The sequence below is a fragment of the Ceratosolen solmsi genome, unplaced genomic scaffold, assembly GCF_000503995.2.
Source record: "Ceratosolen solmsi marchali unplaced genomic scaffold, CerSol_1.0 scaffold7, whole genome shotgun sequence".
Lineage (NCBI taxonomy): Eukaryota > Metazoa > Arthropoda > Insecta > Hymenoptera > Agaonidae > Ceratosolen > Ceratosolen solmsi.
In genome coordinates, this window is record NW_011948413.1 from 1640224 (window position 1) to 1667288 (window position 27065).

A 27065-nucleotide genomic window follows, 5' to 3' on the forward strand; every position below is an offset into this window, starting at 1 on the left:
TATGTATGCGCGTAAAATAAGATAATGATTAGATTTCAATCGAAAAGACCCTGAAATCATTCACGATAAATAACAACAAGTAATTAGAGGTATTCATACGTATAATCTAAATAAAAATATTTTTGATTAATTGGTATTATATATTGATAAACAAAAGGCTGATTTAAAGTAATATAAAAGAGTTGTTTGTAAATTAACTTTCAATATACTTGATCCGCCGCGGGCTATATGCGGATGGACTTTTCATTATAATTTGAGGAAAAATATTTCTAAATTTTATGGGAATGGGTATTAATTTTAAATAATTGCGTTAAATGGAGTGTTTTGCATAATAAAAGCAAAAGAGCGCCCTAATAAATGAAGCGTAATAATTTCAATTGCTTTTGTGTCGAGCAATTATGAATGAATTCTTTGAATCGTACATACGTAATTGCTCAACAGCCACTAGAAAATTCTTCGACGTAAAAGCTCATTCCTTTTTACTTATTTAAAGCACTTGTAAAAGTGAATCAGCACGTCTGTGCAGTGATTCGCAGTTGCTCAGACCGAGGCAGTGCAATAAGGTTATACACACGAATCATCGAACAGCAATTTATACTCAATTGTTAATGTGTAATGGTAGAATTTTTTCTTATTTTCGTTCAATTATAAATTTGAAAAAAATAGCAATTCACATGACGATTCCAGATTTTGCCATCAATTATTAAATGCAATTTATCCAGATTCAATAAAGAACAACTGTACATATCGATCCAATTATCGCTTGAGAGAGAATTAGAATCTGCCCACAATTTCTTCGCTAATTATAAGGTTAAGGAAGTTATGCCTCATGTAGAGACTGTAATGACGCATGTGTATGCATTATGACTTGTTGCAGGGTACTGGAGGTCGTAAGTAATCAAGAAATATTATAACAACGGAGTTACCGCCAGCACCGGTGGAAGCCTTTCAATTATCGCGACCCGTGCTCATTTTCACATAAACATATAGACAGGCACGCACGCACGCACACACGCACACACGCAAGCACGCACATACGCGCGCGCGAAGGGCGGCTGGTGTACACATTAAACAACGAGATGAAGAAATGAGAGAAAGCAATCGAAATGAGGCCGAGATCTTGTTGCTGGTTACTCCTCGTGCTGTACCTGGCCATCGTGCTGTCCTCAAACCCGGTCTATTCATTCACATCTGACGAAGGTGAGCCTTTCAATTTCTGTACTCTCATTTATTCTAGCCGCTATTGCCTGTATAAAATATCGATTTAGGGATCCACACGCATATCTACGTAATGTTCGCGTGGGGCTGATGAATCGCTAATGAATTCACGATGAATGCGCACCGTTATATGTATACGGCGTTATTTTCCCCTTGTTTTTTTCTTCTATATAACGCACTCTATGCAGGCTCTTTATACATGCTTACGCGCCACATGATGATTTTCTACGTAGGTATGTACGATTTTCTACATAAGACCGCCCATGTCAAATCAACGAGTCGTTCTACATTATAAATCAACGAAGCATGTATGAGTTGCACGCGGGAGTATTTCAAGTGCGTATCAAATTTTTTTCGGCAAGAGCAGGGGAGTGTATTGTCAAATACCAGGAACCGATACTTTTGCAATAGCGCAATATTGTGAATTTGAGTTTGTATTTTGGAATACTATGTGAATTCGGGGATCGATAGCATGTACTGGCAAGACTGTTTCCATTCTTTTTAAATGAATCGGTGAAACTGATGAAAATAGTTTCAATGTCGCGGTTAAAGTCTTCAACAATTGGCATTGAATTTTTCGACAGATTCGGTTTAATGGACGAATGTAACTTTGAATTATAACGTTTTTTATCAATGTTAAAATATGATAGCAAAAAAATACAAAAAGTATATTCTGTATTATATAATATGCTATTTAAGATATAATATAACTTATGCATATATCTGTAACATGTACAACGTTGAATCAAAGTAGACCAATTTGCTTGATTTATCCTCATATTGATGATCAATGTCATGTTTCAAACTGGATTGACTTATAAGCGATATGATAGTAAAAATATAAAAAATCCGTAATTCAAAGTTTAGTTCCATTTTATGAATTACTATAACATGAATGAAACTGTTCCAGAACTGCATTTCTTATTAAATCTATCAGTCAGAAACTTATTATATATTTTTATTCGAGTATCGATGACTTTGCCAAGCTCGAATCTTTTTATGAAAAAGGGATTTTCATACCTATTTTATGTATAAAATGAGATGCTTTGCACAAAAATGATTGTATCGTAGAGTTATTTTGTATGTATGTTGTCAATTAACAACTATTAATTCGACATTTCAAATGTTTGCAGACACGAAACGCTTAAAATTATGAATCCATTTATGTAAAACTTTCATACAAATTATCATCGAAATTTCTTGATCAAAAAGATAATTCATCTATCTTACAATTCAAAAAATCGCATGTTTCTATCATATCATATAAATTAAGAAATCCATATCTAATAAAAAACGAGTATCTTCCATTCGTGCCTTGTTTTCTTAATCAGAGCTTAAATTGAAGAATACATTCTCGGTGTATCTACATGCGAGCGAATTCATCTCGAAGATAATTTTACGTTATCGGATAGTAATATACAGTTGCTCAGATACACTCATGGCCTATATTATTTCTCTGTTTCTTTCATTCTCGTAGCGTGAATGTGCTAATGAAGCACTGCGCATAAGGTCAGAGTTGATGAGGTTATGGAGTATCAATCAAGATCGGTATTCATAACATATTGCGTAATAATCTCCGGCAGCATTCGCGTGCGGACAAGCCGACTTTTTTTCTCCCACTTCTTTAGGGTCAGCAGGATTCGAAATCTCTCATTCCAGCGCTAATAATTTATCGATTCGAGAAGCGGTCGCCTCCGCCTCCGTCTCCGCCCTCACACCGACGTCAGATTGCTTCTCCTCTGTGGCTCGCTAGCTGAAGAGATAATTATTGTCGGAAGAAACTGAAAAAGCAACTATGTTTCCTATAGTTGTAAGGCTTTGTTTCTTTGCATTCCTTTTCCACGTCAAATGCAGAATCATACAAGCGACGAATTTCCTTTATTTTTACATTTCTTACAATTTTTCTCATTATATCAAATAGCACGAACAAGGTGTAAAACTTAACTATAATGTCTTTATATAATATCTTCGTAGTACGTAGCAATATGATTCGAGATTTCAACTACAGAATAATTGTATGGAATTACGTACAATTTAGAGAACACTTCCGTTTTATGATGCAAAATTGATTTGCATTGCGTAGTACAATGTGATTATTATTAATCAAGTCTTCCGGACATTTGAAGTATTGTGAAATCACGGCAGTATATTTTAGGCTTTCTTCAACTCACATGTCTAAACCGTAGAAATTTTTAAGGAATGTATATTTTTATACCGTTTTTATTCGCTCAAAAAACTACGAATATTACCGGATTTCCAAATTTTCAGTACTCTTACGGATAATGAAGTGTATTAAATATGTGTTTGAATGACGCAGCAACTATATTTATTTCATTTATAGACACACTATGTCGGCGTCCCTTTTTCATTTTATAATTGCCATTAAAATTGTTGGTGAATGTCTTCTTAAAAATAAATGATGATTTCAATTGATTCTAATTGATTCGGATGCATATTCTCAATTGGTTTAATTTGAATCAATGAATGTAATAGGACGATTTTGTTGCTTAAAGTATAAGCTCAATAGGAAAAAGTATAATTCAGTCTCTTTTCTTTGAAATGAATATATGAATCTAATGAAGGATAATTTCCAAGCTTTAATAACATGTATTTTTCTACTTCTCTATGATCAACTTTTCGCATCGATGAAATTATTAATTTTAAATATTCAATTTGCTATCTTAGTGGTACGCATACTCAAAGCGTAAGCAATCATTAATTGCATCGTTAATTGAAATTTAGAATTGATAATCAAGCTTTTATCATGTCAAAAGGAATATTCTTCAATAAGGTCTTCTTAAACAATTACCAGTAATAATTAATTAAAAAAAATTTAAACGGCGTTGCCTATAAAATTTAATTATACATTTAGAAAATCTTTTTTTCACATAATTTGAACAATTATTTAAATACTCTCGTGAAATCAAGAAATATGAGTAAATAAACATCCTATTAAGAGTATAACCATATATCATATATAACCTCACCATGTATACCACCAACGAGAATATTTTCAATTTTTTTCCTTCTTGATGAGTTACGCAAATCGCCATCGTTATATAACAATAAAGCAAGAAATGTCCTCTCGCTTCCACATTCCGTTTCAAAGTACTATATGAACAAGTTAATTCCAAAGTACCTTTCATACACCGAAAAAAGTAAAATGATAATTGTCTAAGTGTGCGCGCCTTTATCAAAAGAAAGCTTGGAAAATAATTCCCATGCATGCCAGTCTTCTCTCTCTCTCTCTCTCTCTCTCTCTCTCTCTCTCATTCTCATATTCAAACTATCTTATTATTCACTCTTCCTCACTTTCTATATAATTTTTTTTCACTCACGTACCGAAAGAAGTAGCTCCGGTCGCGGCTCGTATTTGCAAAGATAGATACTGACGCTTGTCTGGAAGTGGTAACATCAACGGGGGTGTTGAATATCGCGTAATGACTCCATGTAGAATGCCCAGCTATGGAACTGTGATAATAGCAGCCCTTGGCAAAGACATTAAATAACGCGAGGCTCTTTATTTTTCTGTTGGGCTGTCGCGTGTAAAACGTAGGCGGGGTGGAATGCCACAACGGCCGTCTTACGTTTCGTTAGCCTTACTGTATTTGCATTGGCTTTTCTTATGCTTCGTACCTAATACTTTTTTTTGCTTAGTTATAGTGCTTGTAACAACGTATATATACATCACATTGATCACAATTTAATCGACAGTTTTATTTAATTTGATGACCGTGAAATACTCACGTATAGTAGGAATATATTTTTTGGACGAGTGTTTGTATTCTGCGTGGCGTATATTCATGAATGTGTATGCAGGCGTGTCTTTTACATATAAATGTAGCAATTTTATTTTTAAAAGAAAATTTTTTATTGAACGTTTTTATTGAATATTGTATATTCTCAGAATCAAAATAAAAAAAATTATTTTTTTAATATAGAATTGTCATATCAGAGTGAGTATAGTCTAAAATGAAAATTTTATTTTCGCTAATATTTATCGTAAAAAGTTAAGAAACTGTTTGTGTAGAAAACTTAAATGAATAAAAATCAAAGTTCTAATTACATTTGCATTCAAATGAGTTCATTGCTTTACTAATGAACGTAGAAAATACTTTTACACATAAAATGATCAAAGTATATTACTTTAATAATATTTAAATTAGTTTATTTTATTGTAACACGATGTTTCAAACGTATATATTGCTATATAAATTTTCATACAATTGGCATTAAAGTTAATACTTTAATAATGTAAACAAAAATAATATAATTCCAATTTAATTATGGTATTAAGAAGGAATTGAAATAGATTATCTTTTTAAAAAGGAAGGAAATAGCAGAAATGATTACTTTAAAATTTAATTTTAAAATTCTTATTTGATTTAAAAAGAGTTTTCTTATTTAAAATGTAAGTTTCGGTTTTGACTATATACGACATACATGCAGTAATGTGCAATAAAATTTCTATTAAACTAAAAATAATAAATCCTTGAGACGTATAAAATAGGAATAATTTATCTATCTTACACGATGTCAATCTTTATAAATAGTATTATATGTGAAGGTTGCAAAAAAAATTTGTGAATATTTATTATCGTCCTTTAATATAAATAATCAAATCAACTGATACATAGATTTATGATGTATTATCTTATTTTTATAATCTACACATGATATCTTACTTTTATAAATAAAGTATAATAAAAGCTTCCTATCTTATAGTAATAAAAAAACAGCATTAAATTAATACGTGTATTTATATAATCGAATCCATGAATATCGATTCTAATTTACAAAAAATTTATAAAGATGAAATCTCTACTATTTTACGAAAATTTTCTTCAAATTCGGAAATTCGGAAATAATTTTATAAAATAAAGGTTTATTTGAAAATGCATTACTTATTTGTTTCAGTAAGCGAGGATGTTGGCTCCGAGGATGAGGAGGCGTATGCTCTTGAGGACGATGACGTGCCTTCAGCAACGATAGCCAGCGACCCAGAGCTTTCCGGAGGTAATCTGCCGGTATTCTTAGCTGAGCCCGTGAGCTCGTACGTGGTAAAGAAGACGCCAGCGACGCTTCACTGCAAGGCTGCCCACGCTCTCCAGGTCTATTTTCGGTGCAATGGCCAACGAATAAAGGATCACTTCCAACAGGATTTCGTGGATCCGCACACAGGCACGCGGATCATCGAAAGCGAACTCAACATCACGCGCAATCAAATTGAGGAATACTTCAGTAAGGATAAATTCAAGTGCGAATGCATTGCGTGGTCGGGCTCCGGACAGATCAACAGTCAGTCGGCAACCATTGACGTCGCTTGTGAGTACCAACCTGGGCATATTCTGTTCCTTGCCAACGTTCGTAAGTAGAAATATTCCCTTAATCGCCTGAATTTTGGCGGCGTCTTTGAGATATTGCTCTTGCGCGAAGAAACGAGTTGCCAATTAATACAAAATCCCGCTGTGGTTGCGGTAAGATAAAATTGACCTGAAAACAAGTTCACATTATGACGTCTTTACGACTGTATCAGTAAAGGTTAATGCGCGTGTCCTTGCATGATAAATTTGTGAGAATATATCTTGCGTATATCTTTATAGAAAAATTAGTCGTACGTTAAATAGCCAGGAGGCTGATCGATATCTTGCTTTGGTTCCATTAGTTTACACAATTTATAAAGGTTCACGCACGTTATTTTTGCATACTAGTGTGATTCATAGGCATGTGCGTGTTATATACCTTTATAATACGTTAATGATCTTGAAAATAAATAAGTAGAAGTACATATATATTTTTATAAATATGCTTACAGTTACTTTAGATTTTAGAAAAAGATTTCAAACATTCGTGTCTGAAAAAAATATTTCAAAACTATGAGCATTAAATTGTAAAGTTAGATAAATTTATTACTGAAATTCATAATTTTCAAGGAAAAGATAGTTAATTTAAATTATTTTGAATTTAATATGCGTTGACATATATTATAACAGAATACATATTTTGTTACATAATCTAGATATGGCTACATTCCTTTTAAAGTAACTCTAAATTTGTAGTACGTTAATGTATCGATTGGATGTAGTAATATGAAATGGAAAATATATATATATATATATATATATATATATATATATATATTTTTATGCATGGATTACCATTAATAACTTGTATGACACAGAGTATTTAAACTTTATTTCTGTTTATTTTAAATATCTGCCGATATTTATTCATGATTTATCTGGAACTGTTCTACAACTCTATAAATTATTCGCGCAACATAATTAATTGCCTCGCCCTTCTAATAAGCATGTAAATATTGCGAGTGTTTGCCGAATAATTAAACGAGCGCGATGACTGTTAAAATCAGAATACTAGAGACCTAGAGAAATTATGCGTACAGGTACGATGTACGGAACACGAGAACGATGCCAAGTAAAATAAAGGCATGTTTGTTGAGTTGTCTTTCTTGAATGAGCGACCGAGTGGTAGTTTGCGCGGCTGTAACCAGAGTATTTTAACTGCGGTCTCCTTTGCCGAAATACATTGGATTTTATTTTGATGTGAATAATGTTATTTTAGCGGTTAAACTTGAGACTTTTGTGTACAGAGAGGAGTAGGGGGAGTTCTCAAATTTAACTTAAATTTCTTTACGGCGGGATACAATCTGAACCTGAGTATTGCCGAGCGATATTTTTAAATGTGTCAAGAATGTTCAAACATCTGCCGATGTTCATGTGGTGTGTTACTTTTAGGCGACTATAAAATATTTAAAATTCCATATTTAAATTAAGTTGATATATATGTAGAAGAATTGCATAAGTATAATAATTCACTAGTCGAGTATAATTTTAGTTAATTCGATCGTCTTTCACGTACATACAATCGCTCTTTATGGATACGTGGTTTTAATATTACATATGGTTGGCAACTCAGCGCAGCTTCACCATTTAACTAAAAGTGAGTAGTGAAAAGTATCTTTTGATTTATTTATTTGTCAATTAAATTTTCTGTGTACGAGTGGACAAACTCATTCTATTTTTATGAACGAGCTGGCGTTTACAGTAGTTTTCCAATGGCTGTACCTAAAGTCGCTTATTACGAGTAGAACAATAGTCGCATTATTCACTATAGTATCGTGCGGTATCTCTGTTCATTGGTATATCAATGATAAAATATTTCCATAAAAACAATAAAAGTGCTTAAAATTAGATGACATGATATATGAAGTCGTCGTACAGTAATACCATTTGCATAATTTTATCACGTTAATTTCTGCAAATGTGCTTGTTCTCTTGTTTTCTTTGGATATATTTAAGAGTTATTTTTATGATTATTCCGTTGCGTTATTTAAAATATTTTTTATGTTAAGAATACGTATTTTTTTATTATTATTCATTGTCTATTTTAAAAATCTTTTTAGCTAATGATTATTATGATTTTTACGATCTAAAATGTTATGTTATTTTATATATATAATATTTGATTCAAAAAGATACATTTTTTCAACCACAGGAAAATATAAGTGCATAAAGTTGACTTGTTTGACACATGCCAGCAGTTCTCTTATCAATTACTTATCTACCAGCCATAACAGACCAGACTACAAAAGATTAAAGGCATTAAAGGGATAAAACTTTTAGAGACTAATGCATGAAGTCAAAGGGTAGATATCTGTTTGCTTTTATGTGCAATATAATTTGATATTTAATTAAATCATATGTAACTGTATTAAAAATTATATATATGTATGTATTTTTATATCATAAATTATAATAAAATATAATTTAAGCACATTATTCGTTTATTTTTTATAAGTTAAATATTTTTTCCAAGTTTCTACTTGTTTTTAAAAGTAATATTAAATTTCACTTACATTATCTAATGAAGATTAAAATCTCAGTATAACAGATATTATGTAACTTAACGTTATCTCATTTATAACTTTTGTAGTATTATCCTTTTGTACTTTATATTCTTTCTCGAGTTTAACGTGTGAAAAAAAATATCTACGATAATAAGTTTTTCGCAGTACGGTGAAATGAGACAAAGGACAATAAAGAAAGGGGGTGAGAGTAAAAAAGTGAAAGAGAGAAAGAGAGAAAAATTAGAGAGAGAGAGAGAGAGAGAGAGAAAGAGTGAGAGAGAGAGTGAGATAGGAGAGAAATAAGTTTGCGCAGAGCTTAGAGTTTTACCGTGTACTTCATTGGGAAGCTCTTGAGAAATCAAGCGCACATCTGGTCATAGTCTGTCATCTAGTTTTCTCAAGAGTAATTTTTCGCCGTAACAAAATCGACTCTCTTTTCTATGTGTACATCTATAGCGATGTTCGTAGAGAACAAACGTTCGCGGAATATTGAGTGCACAGAGATTATCTGATTTACTTTTCAATATTGGTAATCTTTTAGGGTATGTGTACACTGCACGCACACGCATGCATTGCCTTATCCAGATCTGAAGAAACAATTTGAAACTGTAGCTTTATTTCAGAATGCATTTATGTAATTATAAATGAACCTGCTGTGTACTGTGTATTCCATAAAACAGAGTCGATGCAATAACAATGTATATCATTTTTCAGAAAGCATTACGCGTGTTGCAATTTGCAGGTGATATTATTTATTAATCTAGAATTAGATATGATTGTATCGAAGGATGCTATATTTAAGATACAACACCCGATAAATGTAGTAGTAGAAGCTGGAAGTACCAAATTCAAAAGGAAAGAATTTCCAAATAATACCGTCGACGACATTTTCCCTGTGAAACATATCCAGATGCCGCTGACTCAATTTCCTCTCCTCTTAAATAATTCTTTCGCAAAATACGTACGTCCCGGCAATACGAAATTCCCCAGTTCCCGTTCGAACTTCATTTTTCTCTCCCTCCCATGGTCTACCCCACAAACCGAAAAAAGAAGAGGTTGTGGAAAGAGAAGGAACCATAACGTCTTTTTTCCACAATCGCGCTATTCGATCTCGATCCTTCGGCTTTTTTCCTATCGGTTCCCTAACTAATAGCATCTTTCCCTTCAACAGTTTTGAAGAAACAATTCGAATCGCCGCCTTACTCGGTGTCGGTCGAGGCCGGCCAGGGTATGCAGCTACGATGCCTGCCACCGATAGGTCTGCCGCCGCCCCGAGTATACTGGATGAGGAACGGCGTAAATCTCGGCGCTGAGTCTACGGACACACTCCTCGTATCGAGCGAGGGCCATCTGCTGGTCGGCCAGGCGAGTCTTGATCATCAGGCGAATTATACCTGTGTTGCGGAGAATATCGCCGCCAAGAGGTTAAGCGAGCCTGCCAGGATCACCGTCTACGGTAGGTCTACCTCCCGGCAACAGGACATTATGTCCACAGGCGTGGGAGCTTTTTAACGTGGCGCATTTCGGGAGTTTGTCCGCAACGATTCTAGTAATTTTGCGCCATTGAATTTTGGAAAAGCGCTCGCGGTGGCTCCTCTTATTTTCCATATTCATCTTCAGATAGAGACGACGCGATTAGAAGGAGCATCTGGACTTTTATCCAGGAGTCGGTCTTATATTTTGAATTTTCACATGAACTTGAGCGTGGATATTTGCATAAATGAGATAAATGTTATTCGGAGATTAAAGTTTAAACGGAGTGGAAGTTGAAGTTATGCTGGGCACAGAATATCAAGATGTTATTTAAAAATTATTTTTTGTCTTAACTTCCATATATGGTATTTTGGCATCAAGAAAGTGATTTATTTCTAGTTGGCAAATCGCTCGCTCAGAACCAGTTTTCTTTTATCATCATATTTATCATTTTTTAGTCGAGCGTGCGGAACTATTTATACTGAACGTTTACACATTTACAATGAGATGATTAATATATTGTAAGGAGAAAATTACTTTTGTAACAAAAATGAACGATCGAGTTTAGTAACAGTCTTCACAGATACAAAAGTAAAATTTGTAAATTTAGTTAAAAAAAGATAATTTACTACCAATAAATACACGGAAGCATAATATATTTTGCCCTATGAAGTATCAATAACCAAACATTATGGATTGTTAGTAATATCTAATTATTATCAATTAAGGTACAATATTTGTTTTGATTATAAAAATAAATTAAAAATAAATTAAGTCTGAAAAACAATTTAATATCAAAATAAATCAACAAAAGAAATCAAGATGAAATAGATATATGCAGAATGTAACAATTGATTGAATTATTAATACAATTAAATCATTTTAAGTCGTATCAAACTCCGGAAAGTGATTTTCTTGAATGAAGTGTTCAAATTCGCCTCCTTACAGTTATTTTAAAGTTGGTCGATTATGTTAGACGGCATTCGTTCTTATTAAGTTGATTCAGGCGCAATATGAGAGTGATGCCGTCGTCAGATTTGGATCGACTTTCGCATCTTACAGAAAAAAAGTGTTTATACTAGTGCGGGCGGGGTAGAGTTTTCTTACAGTGAGAAGTGTCACCCGAGATGATCGATGCAGTATACCGAGATCGAATTACGATTTAAGAGAAAAAATGTCCATTGAAAAAAATGTGTAGTTATTTTATATGAGTGTATAAATGGTGACTTTTTGTTAGATTAGATATTGAATCACTTTTGAATGTTCGCTTGTATAGGTTATTTCATAGAATGCACGTTTTTTGTAAGAAATATTTTTCAAGTTCGATTTACTGTACGAATCTCTCCATTCCTATAAAAAAATGTAGTTTGACAATGAAAGAAAGGCTTTCCATTTATAAGAACAGTTTTATACTTAATAATCTTATTTTGATTGAAATTTTCTCCTTCCTGTACTGCATAATCTTTTTATATGAATTTAAAAATATATTTTTAAATAAATTTATTATTTTAAGATTTCTCTGTAAACTTAAATGAGTCTCTTCAGTATAATAGTCTACCGTCTACCGAAAAATTTGAACGAAGGCATGACGTTTTTGGTTGGGATTTTTTCTGTACGTACCACTGGGAATATAAGGAATAAAATATATATTTTAGAATTGCAGTGAGATAAGAAGATTATTGTACAGTAAAATTTTACTGAAATGACAAGATTTTTAATTTTATTTACTTTTATAAGAGAAGTCATAAACTTCGTTATAATTTATAGCATACATAATGAAATTTTTAACATCAGTATTTATAGTAGAATAATAAGAGCCTTAATTCTTTGTCGTTAATTTGAAATAATTACAGTCTGGTAGTACTCCTCTAATATTAATAATGTGCATGTATACAAATAAATGAATTGATTATCGAGATGGCTACTATAACTATTGAACATACTATTTAATTGCTATATAATTTAATATAAGTGCAATACACTTATGTTAAAGATAATATAAATATAGTATAATTATAGCACAGCGTTTATTAGGCCTCATGCATTGATAAAAAATAAACATTGATGATTTGAAAACAACAAGTAACAAAAAGCAACCCAGGACTAAAAGAACGTTATAATACATTTAAATGTAAACCCAAATCAATACAAACAATGGAAACGACCCGACAACACGCAAATCAGAGAAGCCCATAAGATGCGATCCGAAATTCAGCGGCTGTAATTTACCCCACCTCAGTTCAATTCTTGCTCAATGAAAACATTCCAAACGGACGTTTCGTGTATGTGCAGGGTCGACCATTTTTGTATGTGTATACGCGTGCGCGCCTTAACGGCATACGAGGAGTGACGGGTCTGTGTGTGTGCGTTCTTTACAGTTAATGGAGGCTGGTCGTCCTGGTCGGCCTGGTCCGAGTGTCACACACGTTGCGCCAAAGGCGGACAAAAGAGAACGCGGACCTGCACGAACCCGGCGCCGATGAATGGCGGACAGCCCTGTCTCGGGCCGGCGCAACAGAAAAACGACTGCAATACCAACTGTCAACCGGGTGAGTTGCTACCGTCTCTTTACCTCTGTCTTTCTCTTCCTTTTTCTCTCTCTCTATTTCTCATTACATTTCGTCCCGACCGACCGACGTCTCTTTCACTTCCTTCGTTTCTCTCGTTACGCTTGATGTGCTTTCCCGCGATCTAGTATCGTTTTTTCGAAGGTGTTCAAGATCAGAGAATGAGCGCAGTGCGAAAAAGAGAAATAACGCACTATGCGATTGAGAGAGAGAGAGAGAGAGAGAGAGAGAGAGAGAGAGAGAGAAAGAAAGAGACGGGCTTGTTGAATAACGAATAAAGTAGATGCTTCGGGTATTGAAAGCTAGACAAACTGACGACGAGTGGCTTTAGTCGCGCAACGTTTTAAAAATTGTTGATAGTTTATAAGCTTTTACGTTCATCTTCTTAACTTTTTCTTCTTCACTGATTGGAGATACTGTGCACCGTGCAGATTTTTTCATTATATTTGATTTCAAATTACTATTGTTATGAATACATATTTTTTTGTTTTTCTTTTATCTAATAAAGCGACGTACGTTATCATTAAATTATTTAATGATATTTGATGTCTTATTATGTTAACTACAGGAGGCCACTTACTTCGTTATAAACTTTTTAGTAGAATTAAAAATTTTATAGACTAATTTATTATTCTATCGATCTACATGCTGTAGGTGATAGTACAAAATACTATGCGAGTACCTTTAGCTTGTAATTCTCAATGTCAGTTTATTTAGTAAATATACGAAAGTTGAATAATAAGTAACTTGGAAAGCTTATGAACGTTGCATTTGTAATACTGAAAATTGATCGAAGTAAAAATTTTTTGCGCTACTACGCATAAGTCTTACAATGTAAACAAGTATCATTATAGAAAATAACGAACAATATATTTATATCTAATCGGCATTTATATCTATCAATATACGTATACGTAATGATAATTCGTAATGCATTATAAATTAAAAAAAAAGTATATAACAGCTTCAATTCAATACAACGACAATACGCAGGTTATATTTAGAAATGTATGCATATGATGATACTTACATAGTACTCACACTATATAACCAACAGTAAATAAGTCCGCAATGCCATTTATCATGCACGCTTTCGCAATAACAGAGGAGATGGAAATGTTCTCTAACACAATTGGTGAGTGATCTTTGTTCACTGAGTTGAATGTATTATTACTATACCTAGTAAAAAACAAAAATGCAAAATTCCGTCGTCTGTTTCACCTACATACAATTTTCTTTTTTTCTCCCTGCTTCCTTTTAGACGTAGCCATTAGTTTATATTTATTGCATGTACGCATGTCACTACAAAGTAACGAGTTTTCCCGCTTTTCTCGTCGACCAATAAACAATACTTCCCTAAAAAATAAAGAGAAGAAGATGGTAACGCGTGAGTCGGGATTGGTTGCAGCAGTGGACGGTGGCTGGTCCAGGTGGTCCGCGTGGTCGGTATGCGGTAGTGACTGCACCCACAGTCGGCGGAGGAGATGCGATGATCCAGCGCCAAGTCAAGGAGGTCGACCTTGTCAAGGGAAGGACGTCACCGTGGTTAATTGCACCGGCGGCATGTGCAATGGTCAGCGTACTTTCATTATAACCGACAGTGCCTCCTACGCGGTTCCATTTAACAGCCGAGACGAGATAAGACGGGAGACTTTTATCGTCACTCTTAACCGAATGCTTTGCTTGCTTTGGCAGTTTACTCGTGGGAAGCTCGAAAACTTTGTCGTAGAGATAAGTTTTCCTATGCGTCTGAAAATCTTCGATAGACTTTTAAATGCCGGTTACCTTAAACTTGGTTCGCTAATTTACTATCTTTTTTTTTTATAAATGAGAGTTTCAATTTTTACACTAGAAAAATCGTAGTGCTTCTTTCATCGTCGAGTCTAAGGATATTTTAATTGAACTAAAGCATATCTGAATTAAATGATGATTTTAATTAGTTTTATTTATTTATTCGACTGCAAGCCATATAATATTAATGTAGCCTTATTCAGTGTTTTCTTAATCGAGACGCAGAGAATCGTTTTACATTGGTTAAGTGTATTACATAGTAAATCAGGCTTTATTGACTTTCTCGTGCATGCCTAAATTTACCCCCCAAAAAATTGATATTTTATAGATAAATATTTCTTGGCTACAACATAAATAGAAAATAATTTTTTTCGTGGAAACTCTTGTGCGCCTCATGTATGCGCGCAGTCAAGAGAATTGCCTATTTATATTATGAAGTTCCTTGTTCATTATACCATTTACAAGCCGCATAAATATGATATATATATATATACTATGTATATTAATGCACGCACGTATGCATATCTTCATGGGAAAAAATTCTGCATTTTTCAGTAGACAGCACTAAAATCGGAGGAACCCACTTAGCCGAAGAGGGTAAGTGTACTTTCAAATCATCAGGCAATTTTTACTTCTTCGGAAACCACTTATTATACCGTCCTTCTTCCTTCCCATGACCATTCTTTCCCACATACACGCGCGCATCACCCATGTAAGAAATTTAATCATTCTTCCATCGTTACAATATTGTTCTTATGCGAACTGCTAGACGAAGTGAGTACGTGTAAGTAAATAAATAAACGAGAAAGAGAGATAGACAGACAGACAGACACACAGAGAGACAGAGAGAGAGAGAGAGAGAGAGAGAGAGAGAGAGAACCGCGTATTTTACGACTTCCGCTGTAGCTTTTATTGGCTTCATTACTACGAAGGATCCGTCATTTATCTCTTGACTGGCGCGTCCATACAACACTTGTGACCGTTGTCTGTTACAGCGAGCCAGCAAATGGACGTTGCACTTTACGTAGGTCTGACGGTCGCCTGCGTTGTGATCGGAGGCCTGGGCTTCTTCCTGGCGAGACTCGTACAACGCAAGGGTCGCGACCACTCGCTCTATTCCATGGCCCGAAGCGGTAAGTCATTTCACCGTGAGCGAAATGTCACGCGGAATTCGATTTACCGAGCATATTTATTTGTGAAGCGTCGATCGATGATGTATGAAGTGTAAGGACTATAAATGACGAGACTTACGTTGAGAGCTAAGTAGCGGGGATATCCTAAGTTGAAAATCATAAGCTCGTCCGCATAGACAGCTTTGACTGCTAGTCGCATTAATAAAAATTGCCAAAAGATGGGAAACATGCACAACGCTATAATTTCCTATTTTGGAGTAGCACAAATCAGTGTCGCGAATTTTTCCATAAAAGTTGTACCGAATATAAGTTAGCGTATGATCTATTATACTCCTCTTATGCATATATTTAATTGTCTTTTTCTTCAAGTGGCCTTTAAATCTTACGTTTAGAGATTTTATTTGCTGTAGTATTGTAAAAAAATTTATTTCATCAACAGTATTTTGAGTGAATAATTAATTCTCTATTAATATTTCTCTATCAATAATATCGTTAATCCTCGTAAATAACATGCTCCGTAAAGATTATACGACAAAATAATTCAATGTTAAGGAAAATGACATTTATAGTATCATTATTTCAATCACTAAATTATTAGAATTAATTGATGGAAATAACTTAACAATTAAAAAATTTCAATTAATTTTCATATAAAAAGATTTTGTCTTTTTAGCTTCACTTAAGGTGCTTTTATACCATTATACTATTGAAATTTGGAATAGTAAATAAATATTTTTTTTGGAATAGTAAATAGTCATACTCATTATGCTGCACATAAATAGTTATTGCCTATTTCTCAGTATTAAATCTTATTATAGTTTTGATGTAGGATATAAATATATGTTAAAGCAAAAATAAGGCATGGTAAAAGCTATAAAATTCGAGCAAAGAACAACAAAAGCAGAGAATAACATTAAGTGGATGAAGGAAATGTCATAACGCGAAAGATCGTCTTTGATTTGATTGCATGTGGGGAGATTGGCCCGATACACATGTAGGAGCTGAAAATTTCGTAATTGGAAGCCATAACCCGCGATGGAGATAAAGCTATTTGCTGTAGAATGATTTGCTGATTCATATTACAAAATTGGATGTGCACATAAATAGAGTTGTGTCAAAAAGTTTATTTTCTTTTTATGTTTGTGTTTGTACACGAAGAATTATCGAAAAATGATAAAATATCCTGCAGGTTGCAGAAATGCCTAAAAGACAAATGTATTGAGTTCACAAAGTAAATTACAAAAAATTCGTCTACTGTAATATAACTCTTATTCGATTGTTTCAAAGTTTTAAATAAAAAATTTTTTTTATAGGAATATTTTTTATTTTTCTAAAATTATTATTGCTTTATTATTGCTTTATTGCTTAATTATCTGAGCTTTAATAATGATTTCATATAAAAATGTTTAAAAATGTAGTCACAAAAATCAATTTAATACAATATTATTATTGAAAAGTTACCCCCCCCCCTCTCGAGAGAGGAGAAAATAAATCGAGCTCTGTAAAAGTTTAATTCGGCCCGTCTATAATCAAAAGTACAAGGGGCGGATGAGTAAGAGAAATGAGAATTAGCAGCTGGACCTGTCCTCCCATTACAGATTTTCAGCCGGAATTCTATCAAGACCAGGAAAAGAAGTTGAGCCTCCAACCCGACGTGACGGCGACGATCGTTCCCGCTTGCTACGAATATCCCTTCGACCCAAAACTCTCGATGTCGCGATCCCTCTCGGAGCATCACTATGACGTGCCACACCTGTCGTTGCACTCAGGCCCACAGTCGTCTTCTATCGTTCCCTCGACGATGTCACCAACGCCGAGCACTTCGACCCAGGAATCTTGTAGCAGCGACAAGCAGATGCTGTCCGGAAGCGAGGATAGCCTCTCGAGTTCGTATCCGTCCACAGAGTCAACGTATAACGTGGCTACGGGCAATGTCAGGCTGCCGATGCTCGAAGTTGGCAACCTTGCACGCGCCCACGTCAATAACCGGGGTGCTCTCCTTGTCCTCCCCGATTCTGGAATTTCAATGTCGGTGCCAGAGGGTGCGGTGCCTAAGTCTTCGCGGGTCGATCTTCACCTCGCAGTTCTCAACGAGGATCGATTCCGACCCCATCTGCCAGGTTAGTAACAGTTCCGTAGTTTACATTACCTAGCACTTAGACCATTGATGGGATTTCGCGATTCTCCGCTTTTCACGCCTCCACATCTCCCTATCAATTTCCAATGAATTCATCGCTTCAGTTATGCTCATTACGATGCGTTTCTTACATAGCAGACGGAGTTCGAAGCGCTTCTGGTCTTCTGGTAAGTGGCTTTCCAAGAATTTTAGCAAACATAATAGAGTAAATGATTGCACCCTTCATTGCAATTTAACGAGCTAATACAAAATATGTACTGACTCCGCAATTCTTCTATATTGGATAGAGAACATTTTTAATGGTGCTTTCTTCTCTTAAATAACAGATATATTTTATGGTTTCATTGTATGAAATCTTTGTAAAAGTTTCGATTTTACGAAATAAATAAATTATTCATTGATTCATTATAAGTTAGTTAGATGTATTAGCTTACTCATTCAGACTAACGTATTTTGCACTGAATCAGAAAATTAAATAATAATTAAATAATAAAATAAAATAATAATATAAACATTTAATAATTATGATTACAATTAAAATTAAATTAAAAATATTATATTTATCTAACTACACAATACTGCTAGTTTAAATTACTTATGAAATTTTAAATATTATTTCAATGTGTAGATATACAGAATGTAAGATGAGAAATAAATCAAATTCCACTTATGAAAATTTATGAGCATATAACGTAATAACGTATCAGACCTCCCAAGAACTGATTCAATTTTTGAAAAAAAACACTCCTTCTATCCGTAGCAAATTATACGAAACATAAATTGATTAGTTTCCACGCGGCTTAATAGAAAGCAAACCGCAGCATTCATCACCCGCGTTGAAAAGCAAACATCAGTAAAAAATGTCCTGCTTTTTCTAATAAGGCCACGTGAGTCGAACTCGACGGAATTCGTATTAAGAAATTAATATTCAATGGTTCCTTTGTCAGAAAATATTCTGCGCACATAATTTTTGATTTTTATCTCATGGACGTTCGTGCTGATCGCTAGCATGGTAACGTCGTAAAAATCAATTTCATTAAAATATTAGGAGGGATAATTTATTTCCAGAGATCAAATAATCGAGTTTTGGTTAGAACAGCTTAATCACTCGACACCTCCTTCTATGCTCCTTTTCTCGGTACATGTGTAGTTCATTTACTCAATTTATTAGAAAATATCTTAGTGATTCATTTTTGATGTATTGTTGAGAGATAAATTTCATGATTAAAGCTAATGTCTTTGCTTTTTATCTTTTTGATATATATTAAATTTTGTAATATTTAATTTAAACATTATCTTATGAACTACATTAGAGTTGTTTTACATAAAATTAGATGAACTTTCACTTTTAATAGATTATATTTGATATAAATATTTTATTTTTTCTTCTATGCTTTTTATATAAAATCACATGTTAATCATTATCTCAATAAGTCAGCTAAGCTTTGAATATATACGGCAGCAGTTACAGTATAAAAATTAAAAATATTTTGACCTAATATGGCATTATTTTCATAATTATTAACATTTATTATGTTTTGTTAGTGATAAATTAACATTCATATATACAAATATTGTTTGAAAAAGAAGAAGCTAAGTTCATGAAATCTTATATAATCTTATAATTTTCACTAGTATAAGGCTCTCTTCTATATTAAATAATATTAATAAATATTTTTTTAATGTATTAAGTAAAGTATATTGATACTAATCGATAAAATATGATTGAATTACAATAAGTAAGTTATTGTGCATTATAAATAATTAGATAAAGTGTAAGCGAATTTATATATATTTATAATCTTAAGTTGAATTGCATTATATAAATTGTATTCCAGTGTTTAATTAGTTTAGTTTTCTTGTACCATGTTACTTTAACCTTACAACATTCTTTTATGTTTTATAAATTTTCCTCCTGTTTACTACTATCGTTATCTCTCTCGATATTCATATTAAAAAAAAAGTGATATGATCTCATTTGAGTATCCTCTAATAACTAAATTAGGTATTAACAGAAACCTTCCATATCCATATTATCACCTGACTTTTACAATGAAGGAGGGAAGCTAGTAAGCGACTATTCTTCCCTATGCTAATTGTGTATTTCTATCTTTTCTGTGCTTATTTTCGGTTGGCGATCAATGACCTTGTAGAAGGAACAACACAGCTCTCGGCGGTGGTAACGTGTGGCCCTTCGACAGCCTCCTTCGCCAAACCCGTGATCGTTCAGTTCGAGCACTGTGCAATGCTACAACCACCTGCTTGCTGGGAACTTCAAGTTTGGTGCTGCGACAATCTTGAGACCTCGGAGGACGCGGTCAAAGAGAAATTGCCCGTTTGGTCGAAGCTACTGACTCTCGGCAATGAGACCATAAACACACCTCTATTCACGCAATTGGATCATGCGGAAGTCTTCCTTGTGGCCGAACAGCTGCGTACATATGTTCTTGCGGGTCGGAGCTGCGAAGGAACGAGTGCCGGCAAACGTCTGCGCCTTGCAGTGTACGCAAGCCAGGAGAGCAGTGGTGGTGTCTGCTGCTGCTGCCTCCGGGTTTATGCGGTTGAGGATACAAAGGCCGCTGGCAAGGCACTGGCAGAGCGCGAAGCCCAACTACGGGGCTGCGTACTAGATAAACCGCGAAGTCTCCCCTACGAGGACCGAGGCGGATCGTTACTAGTGAGCCTTGAAGAAGTCGGTAACGAGTGGCAAAGCAAATCCGCGACCGAGCGACGAGAACTCGGTTTTACGGAGCTATGGAGCGGCCGCGAGGGGCTCAAGTACGTAAGCTTCGAGCTCGAAGCCGGCGGCAGCGGCGCCACTCGTACCTACAAGCTCCAGATCTGCCAAAGCTCATCGCCGGAGGCGCGCCAGGTTTTCCGAATTATCTACGATGGCTCTAAACAGCTCATATCATCCGGGAGCGTGACGCGACCCTTACGTGAGGTGACTGTCGTCAGCAGTATCGCAGCGCATGGAGCTACGAGTTCTAGCGCTGATTCGAAGACACTCAGGCCCTTTAGGTTTACACGCTCCCTCAGGAAGCAACTCTGTCAGTGCCTCGACCCCCCCAACTCACTCGGCAATGACTGGAGAATGCTCGCGCAAATGCTACGCGTTGATAGGTAAGCAGTTCAAGATCATTCCCCGACCTACTTTTAATTGCTGCCTCTTTCTCCTATTAACAACTACTACATCTGTTTGACTACATATTCGTTCTAGTAACGCTATATGACCAAATTCTAATATTATTTACGCGGTGCAGGTGATGTTACATTTTTAATAGTGGACCCATACCGGTGCTATTTGAGCCGTTGACTTAGACACTTTCAAATGGATTCGGCATTAAAGAGAAAAGAAATGTCGTGTTCAAATGCATGGTTTTATTTTCCCTTAATCAATGTTTTATTGTGATCTTTATGCGTCCAAGGTTCTTCAATTATTTCGTTTAAAGCATAAATTGCCTACCTACTTATTTATATGGCTTCGTATAACGGAACTAAATAGACGAATACAAATATTGCTGGATCGTAAATGATTTATTGTCAAGTGGATACCTTTTAATAGACTCTCTACGAATATATCAACTGTAATTTTAAGTAAAGTGCGTAATGTAATTTTATAAACGGAAATTTTATGGTAATATTTAAATCATTTTATATGTTTCGGTAAGATCTTATATAAATAATGTGGCGCTTAAAACTTTTTAAAACTTAAGTAACATATTCATTTTAGTAATATAATAAATATAACTTTCAAATTACAAATGAAAATAAATAAAATTCAAGTTATCACTGGTTACGTATGCAAGGAAATTTTCTCAGACAAATATATTAAAATTTCATGATTAGTAAAATACTATGCTTATCGCTTGATAATAGATCATTCGTATATAATTTATACTCTTATTTTATCGAGCCCGTTTTAATTTGAAAAATATATAGAACACATATGTTATTCAAACTGCGTCGGAATTAGATATTTATTTATTATATTTATTAATTTCATTCTATTTCATTGTATGCAATTATTTTCCACCAAATAGATACAATACTTAGAAGATAGAAGTTATAATACTTAGAAGTTAGAACTTTAAAGTCGAAAAATTATTATTCTTAAGAGAATTTAGTTTTTTCATCATATTACATATTTTGAATAATTAAGACTATATTTTTTCATTATATAATTTTTTTTTCTTTAACTTAAACTTCATTTTTTAAAAATTCATTAATACATCTAAATGTTATTCTACTATTTGAAATTCATTTGAAGTTAATAAAATTGAATCTTAATACTTTTATATTTCTATAATTACTTGATTAAATCTAGTATATACTAATTTATAAATGAAACTTCAACTTCATAAACTAACTACAGCCGGATAAATAAGGAATTAAATGAGTCTTATAGTAATCAATATTACGCACATTACTTAGTACGAAAGTAAGATCGCTTGCATCTTACCAGACATTTATTGCTTAACTTGGTATTGGAAATTGTTGAGAGTAAGTAATACCGGCTTATCGCAGTTTGTTCGTTATTTTACCGTATTTTATTCTCCAATACTAGTGTACGGCGGAATTACATTGAAGCCCGCAGGCCAAAAACTTTCAACCAATACCTCGTGCGTTCGATCGCAAAATTCCTGTAAAACCTAACCGACTAGCAACAGTATTGAAGAGCCAAGTCGATAAAATGCTTCTTTTGATCCTAGATATAAGAGCGCGTTTGTAAGTGACGACGATAGGTAATCGTGCCAACGTTGGGACGATGAGGATCTGTTAAAAATCCTTCATGTTCCGGATGATACATTATTAAAACTGTCTCGCTTTGTATATATAACTAAGTAACTACATCGGTTTATCATTCTTTAATATTCGTGTATAGAAAATAGCATTGATAACTAAGATATAGATAAATAGATTAATAGATTGAAAGGTACATCGATGAAGTGAGAAGAAAACAGAGACATTCAAAAAGATTGAATGAGGTAGAAATAGCGTATGTACTTGTGTCCACAGATACATCAATTATTTTGCGACAAAGGCGAGTCCGACGGAGCACATTTTGGACTTGTGGGAGGCGAGGCATCGTGAGCCGACGGCCGTCACCGACCTCCTCAATCATTTAAGGGTCATGGGAAGGACCGACGCTGCGACTATCCTTGAGGCCCAACTCGGACCCTGGCTTTAAAACTACTGGAAAAGTGCGGGTCTGCGGCCGATGATAATCACTGTTTAATGTTTCATCGTTCGCGCTACCGACACACGTGTGTATAGAGGCTTGTTGTGTATCATGTAAGTGAGTTGACGGAAGAGGATGTGTGCTGCGAATAATCCAAAAAGCGTGGGGCGCAAGTTTACTCGATAAATCTGAGGATACGTATCAATCTACGTATGTAAATTCTTTCATATTATTCCTAAGATAAAATCTGCAACGAGTCAAACGGAAGTGAAAGAAGGAGGGAGGAGGATAGAAAGCCGCAATAACAGCGGATATGATCAATCGGAATAACGAAATATGGCCTTATTGCGCGTCTTTAAAATCGAATATAATGAACCCGTAGTAAACTTCGAGGGAAGAGAGCGGGAGGAGCCTGTAAATATTTAATGAGACTGTTAATTGTGTTGACTTATACGTGTCGATCGCCGCGTGCATGGCGATTAAAAAATAAATTAATGACAGGAGAAAAGGAGCAATGGTGATGAGAAAGTGAGACGAGGTAAGCGACTAAGACATTATATTTCTTTTCCTAGCTACGAATGGATACTTCTCTTTTATTTAAGCTCGTACCATTATTTTGGTAAGACATTATTTATTTTATAAAAATTATGCAGTTACACATGTCACACGTGTGATTAATGTACGATTATTTATTAACTATTGGACTGGTGCTGATATTTCGATGCCTGAAAATTATGAAATGAATTTATGTCTCAAGAACATTATATACGTGTGCAACACTTCGAAAAATATCCGAATCAAATAAAAATTCGCTCTGCTATTTTTATCATTATCTGAAATTGAGCGGTAAAGCTGCACAATAATGTACGTTGGTTGAAAACTCGCTAATGCTTTTAATCTAGTATTTGCAACGAAAAAAGAGATTTTCATTATTAATCTTCATTCGTTTGCTCTTATGAGCCTTTATTAGCTATTGTAACTATTCATCCATAGTTAATGAATATCAATGATTGTTAATTGATGAGCATCGTTTTCATCCATGCATACTAAGCTTGCTTTTATTCCTAACAGACAATTCTTAAAATTTTGATTACTATTAAGTAAGATCCTCTTAGAAATCTAAATCACCGTTAAAATTGTTTTTGAAGATAGTTTCTGCTCCTAGGTTATAACGAAAACGATATGTACAGTATTACTTAGTAAAGAATTACTCTGTACGGCTCAATCGTGTAAAATTACTATTAATAATTAATAATTTAAAAATTTAATTGTTATTTATCGAGAGTTTTACGTTTGGCGGGGTTAGTAAGTTAAAAAGACTAAATTATACTGTGCGAAGTAATAAAAATTGCTTCGTGAATAGAAATAAAATACATTGAATATAGCTGTAAGCATAGCTGTAAGGATGTACTATGACTACTGCCAATTTTCTCAATGATATCTTGTCGCTGCAAAGAGAGATCGAAAATAATACTGAAAGCACATACCATTTCGAGCGTGATAAATGATTGGCGAAATGTACGCGATATAGTTTTATTGATGCGTTTCGTACAATCGATGTGAGTGATGATATTTAATTTTTTCTGGTTCCCAAAAGCCGTTTAGATATTTATATATACAATGGCGTTCTATCGGTGCACCGATCATACTGTGCAATGTACTTTGACCGACGATCGTGATGAAACGCGAAGGAAACATATATAAACGTTTTTATACAAAAATTCCGCTGTGAATCGTCGTTACATTGATAATCCGTATGACTCCTTGTTCTACTTATTTTTCATTCGCATGTGGACAAAAACTAATGAAATTGTTTTTCTCGTTGTCACGGACTTACTTTTTTGTCGCATTCACAAATGTTCATTTCACTTTTTCTTATTATACTTGTTATTTTTACATATATGGATATGTAGCCATTCGTAAATAACAAAAAATGAACTGATTCTTATAAATAATCACAGTACAACGATCGTCAAATCATTTTTAGATTAACGTATACTCGTGATGATAAAAAATAATATCGACACCAATAAAAGTTTATATATATATATATATATATATATATATATATATATATATATATTCAATTGTATATGTATGTATAGACACGAAGAGGCGTATTAGCATTTATATATGGATTTATGTATTATACAAGTAGAAGGATTTATAAGATGTATCTAAAACTCAGATGCAAACATAAAATGTGCCGTATTAAAGCTCGCGAGGAAACCACAGGGATATCTTTCGAGATGCAAATCGTGAACCAGCCACTAAATTCGATTGTTTCAATGCCGCATCATATTGCTTAATGAAATTTTCCCCTTGAATTTTCTTTCATGCGTCGCGCATGTTAATGGATTATGATGTAGCTGGGACTATTTATAAATTTTCTAGATCAGATATTCTTTTTAATCTAACTCTAGAGTTCGTATATGTAAACATGAAATTAAGAGAAGAGTTATTGAATCATTATCAGTGCCTAGTTGATTGTTTAATATTATATGTTTATCAGAATATATTTTTATTATTTATTATCTAAATATAAGCTTTAGTTCGTTATAACGTTATGAGCGCGAGATGTAAAGATATTCGAGTGGTTTCGCAGTACATGCGCTCAATGAAGCTATTCAAAATTAAGTTTGTATAGGAAAAAATGGCGGCTCTATGTAAGTGGTAATATGAAATAAAAATAAAATAAAAATAAAATTTATATATATATATATATATATATATATATATATATATATATATCATTCATAAAAATTTTAAACTTCATAAATATTTAAAGGAAAACTTATCGTAAACGTAATGTTTTCTCTTAAGAATATGAAAGGATGTGTACTGTAAGGAGAAAAAGTGAAAATAACTGACAATTATCTTACATAGAGTAAACATTTTTTGTTGTTAAAAACAACGTATGACTTCTAGGATTACCAATACAACGGCGCGCATTTTATTGTCACCCTGATCATTGTAACGCAAACTATTGTATGAACATTCAAAGTAATCGGTGCCAATAAATAAAAAATTGAATATTCTATATGAATTCGTGGTTAAGTTTATGTAAATCTACAGTGATGTTCAAGACTAATTCCAAAGTTTAAGTCTTTATCAGTCATTTATTAAATCGTTTGTGCCAATTTCCTAAATGCGATAGTTTAGTATATTGCATTCTTTTTACATGGAATTCCTTAGAGTGAAATTATCAAGAAAAATTTTTAAATTATTGTTAGCTAAATTTTTATTTTTGTTAACATATAAAAATAATTCATGAATTTTACCGTTGATGGTTGATTAAACAAGTGCTTACAAATTTATAATAATTATGAATATATTCATTTGGCATTTAAAATTTTTTGAGTATAATTAAATTAAATTAGTTTTTAAGATTTTTATACAAATATTTCAAACATAAAAAGAGATTCGATTTTTTTGGTACATTTAAGAAAAATATTAATTTTTTTCATAGTCTATTCTAATGCACATTAATGATTTACTCTAATAAAATAAAATCATATCTGATAAACACATGACGAAAATAATTTCTCAAGCTAATACATAAATTTGCTCTCAGGAGTTCTTCCTCGATTCCTTTCGTATAAATCACGCTCATGAGCGTTTATACGACATTTTGCGTTATATATATATTTTTTTATATCGATGATTCGAGATAAATCAACTTCAGTGTACATATCGA

General features: G+C 33.6%; 1 protein-coding gene across 1 annotated transcript; it reads left to right on the plus strand.

The window, feature by feature from the left end:
• Window positions 1-882: 882 nt before the first annotated feature.
• On the plus strand, window positions 883-23460 carry LOC105367250 (netrin receptor UNC5C). The gene is made up of 11 exons (XM_011505891.1): window positions 883-1200; window positions 6136-6543; window positions 10257-10541; window positions 12937-13107; window positions 14231-14260; window positions 14534-14698; window positions 15472-15513; window positions 15912-16049; window positions 17648-18169; window positions 20340-21309; window positions 23206-23460. The coding sequence occupies exons 1-11, from the start codon at window positions 1107-1109 to the stop codon at window positions 23375-23377; spliced, it is 2997 nt and encodes a 998-aa protein (XP_011504193.1). The 5' UTR covers window positions 883-1106; the 3' UTR covers window positions 23378-23460.
• Window positions 23461-27065: the final 3605 nt, after the last annotated feature.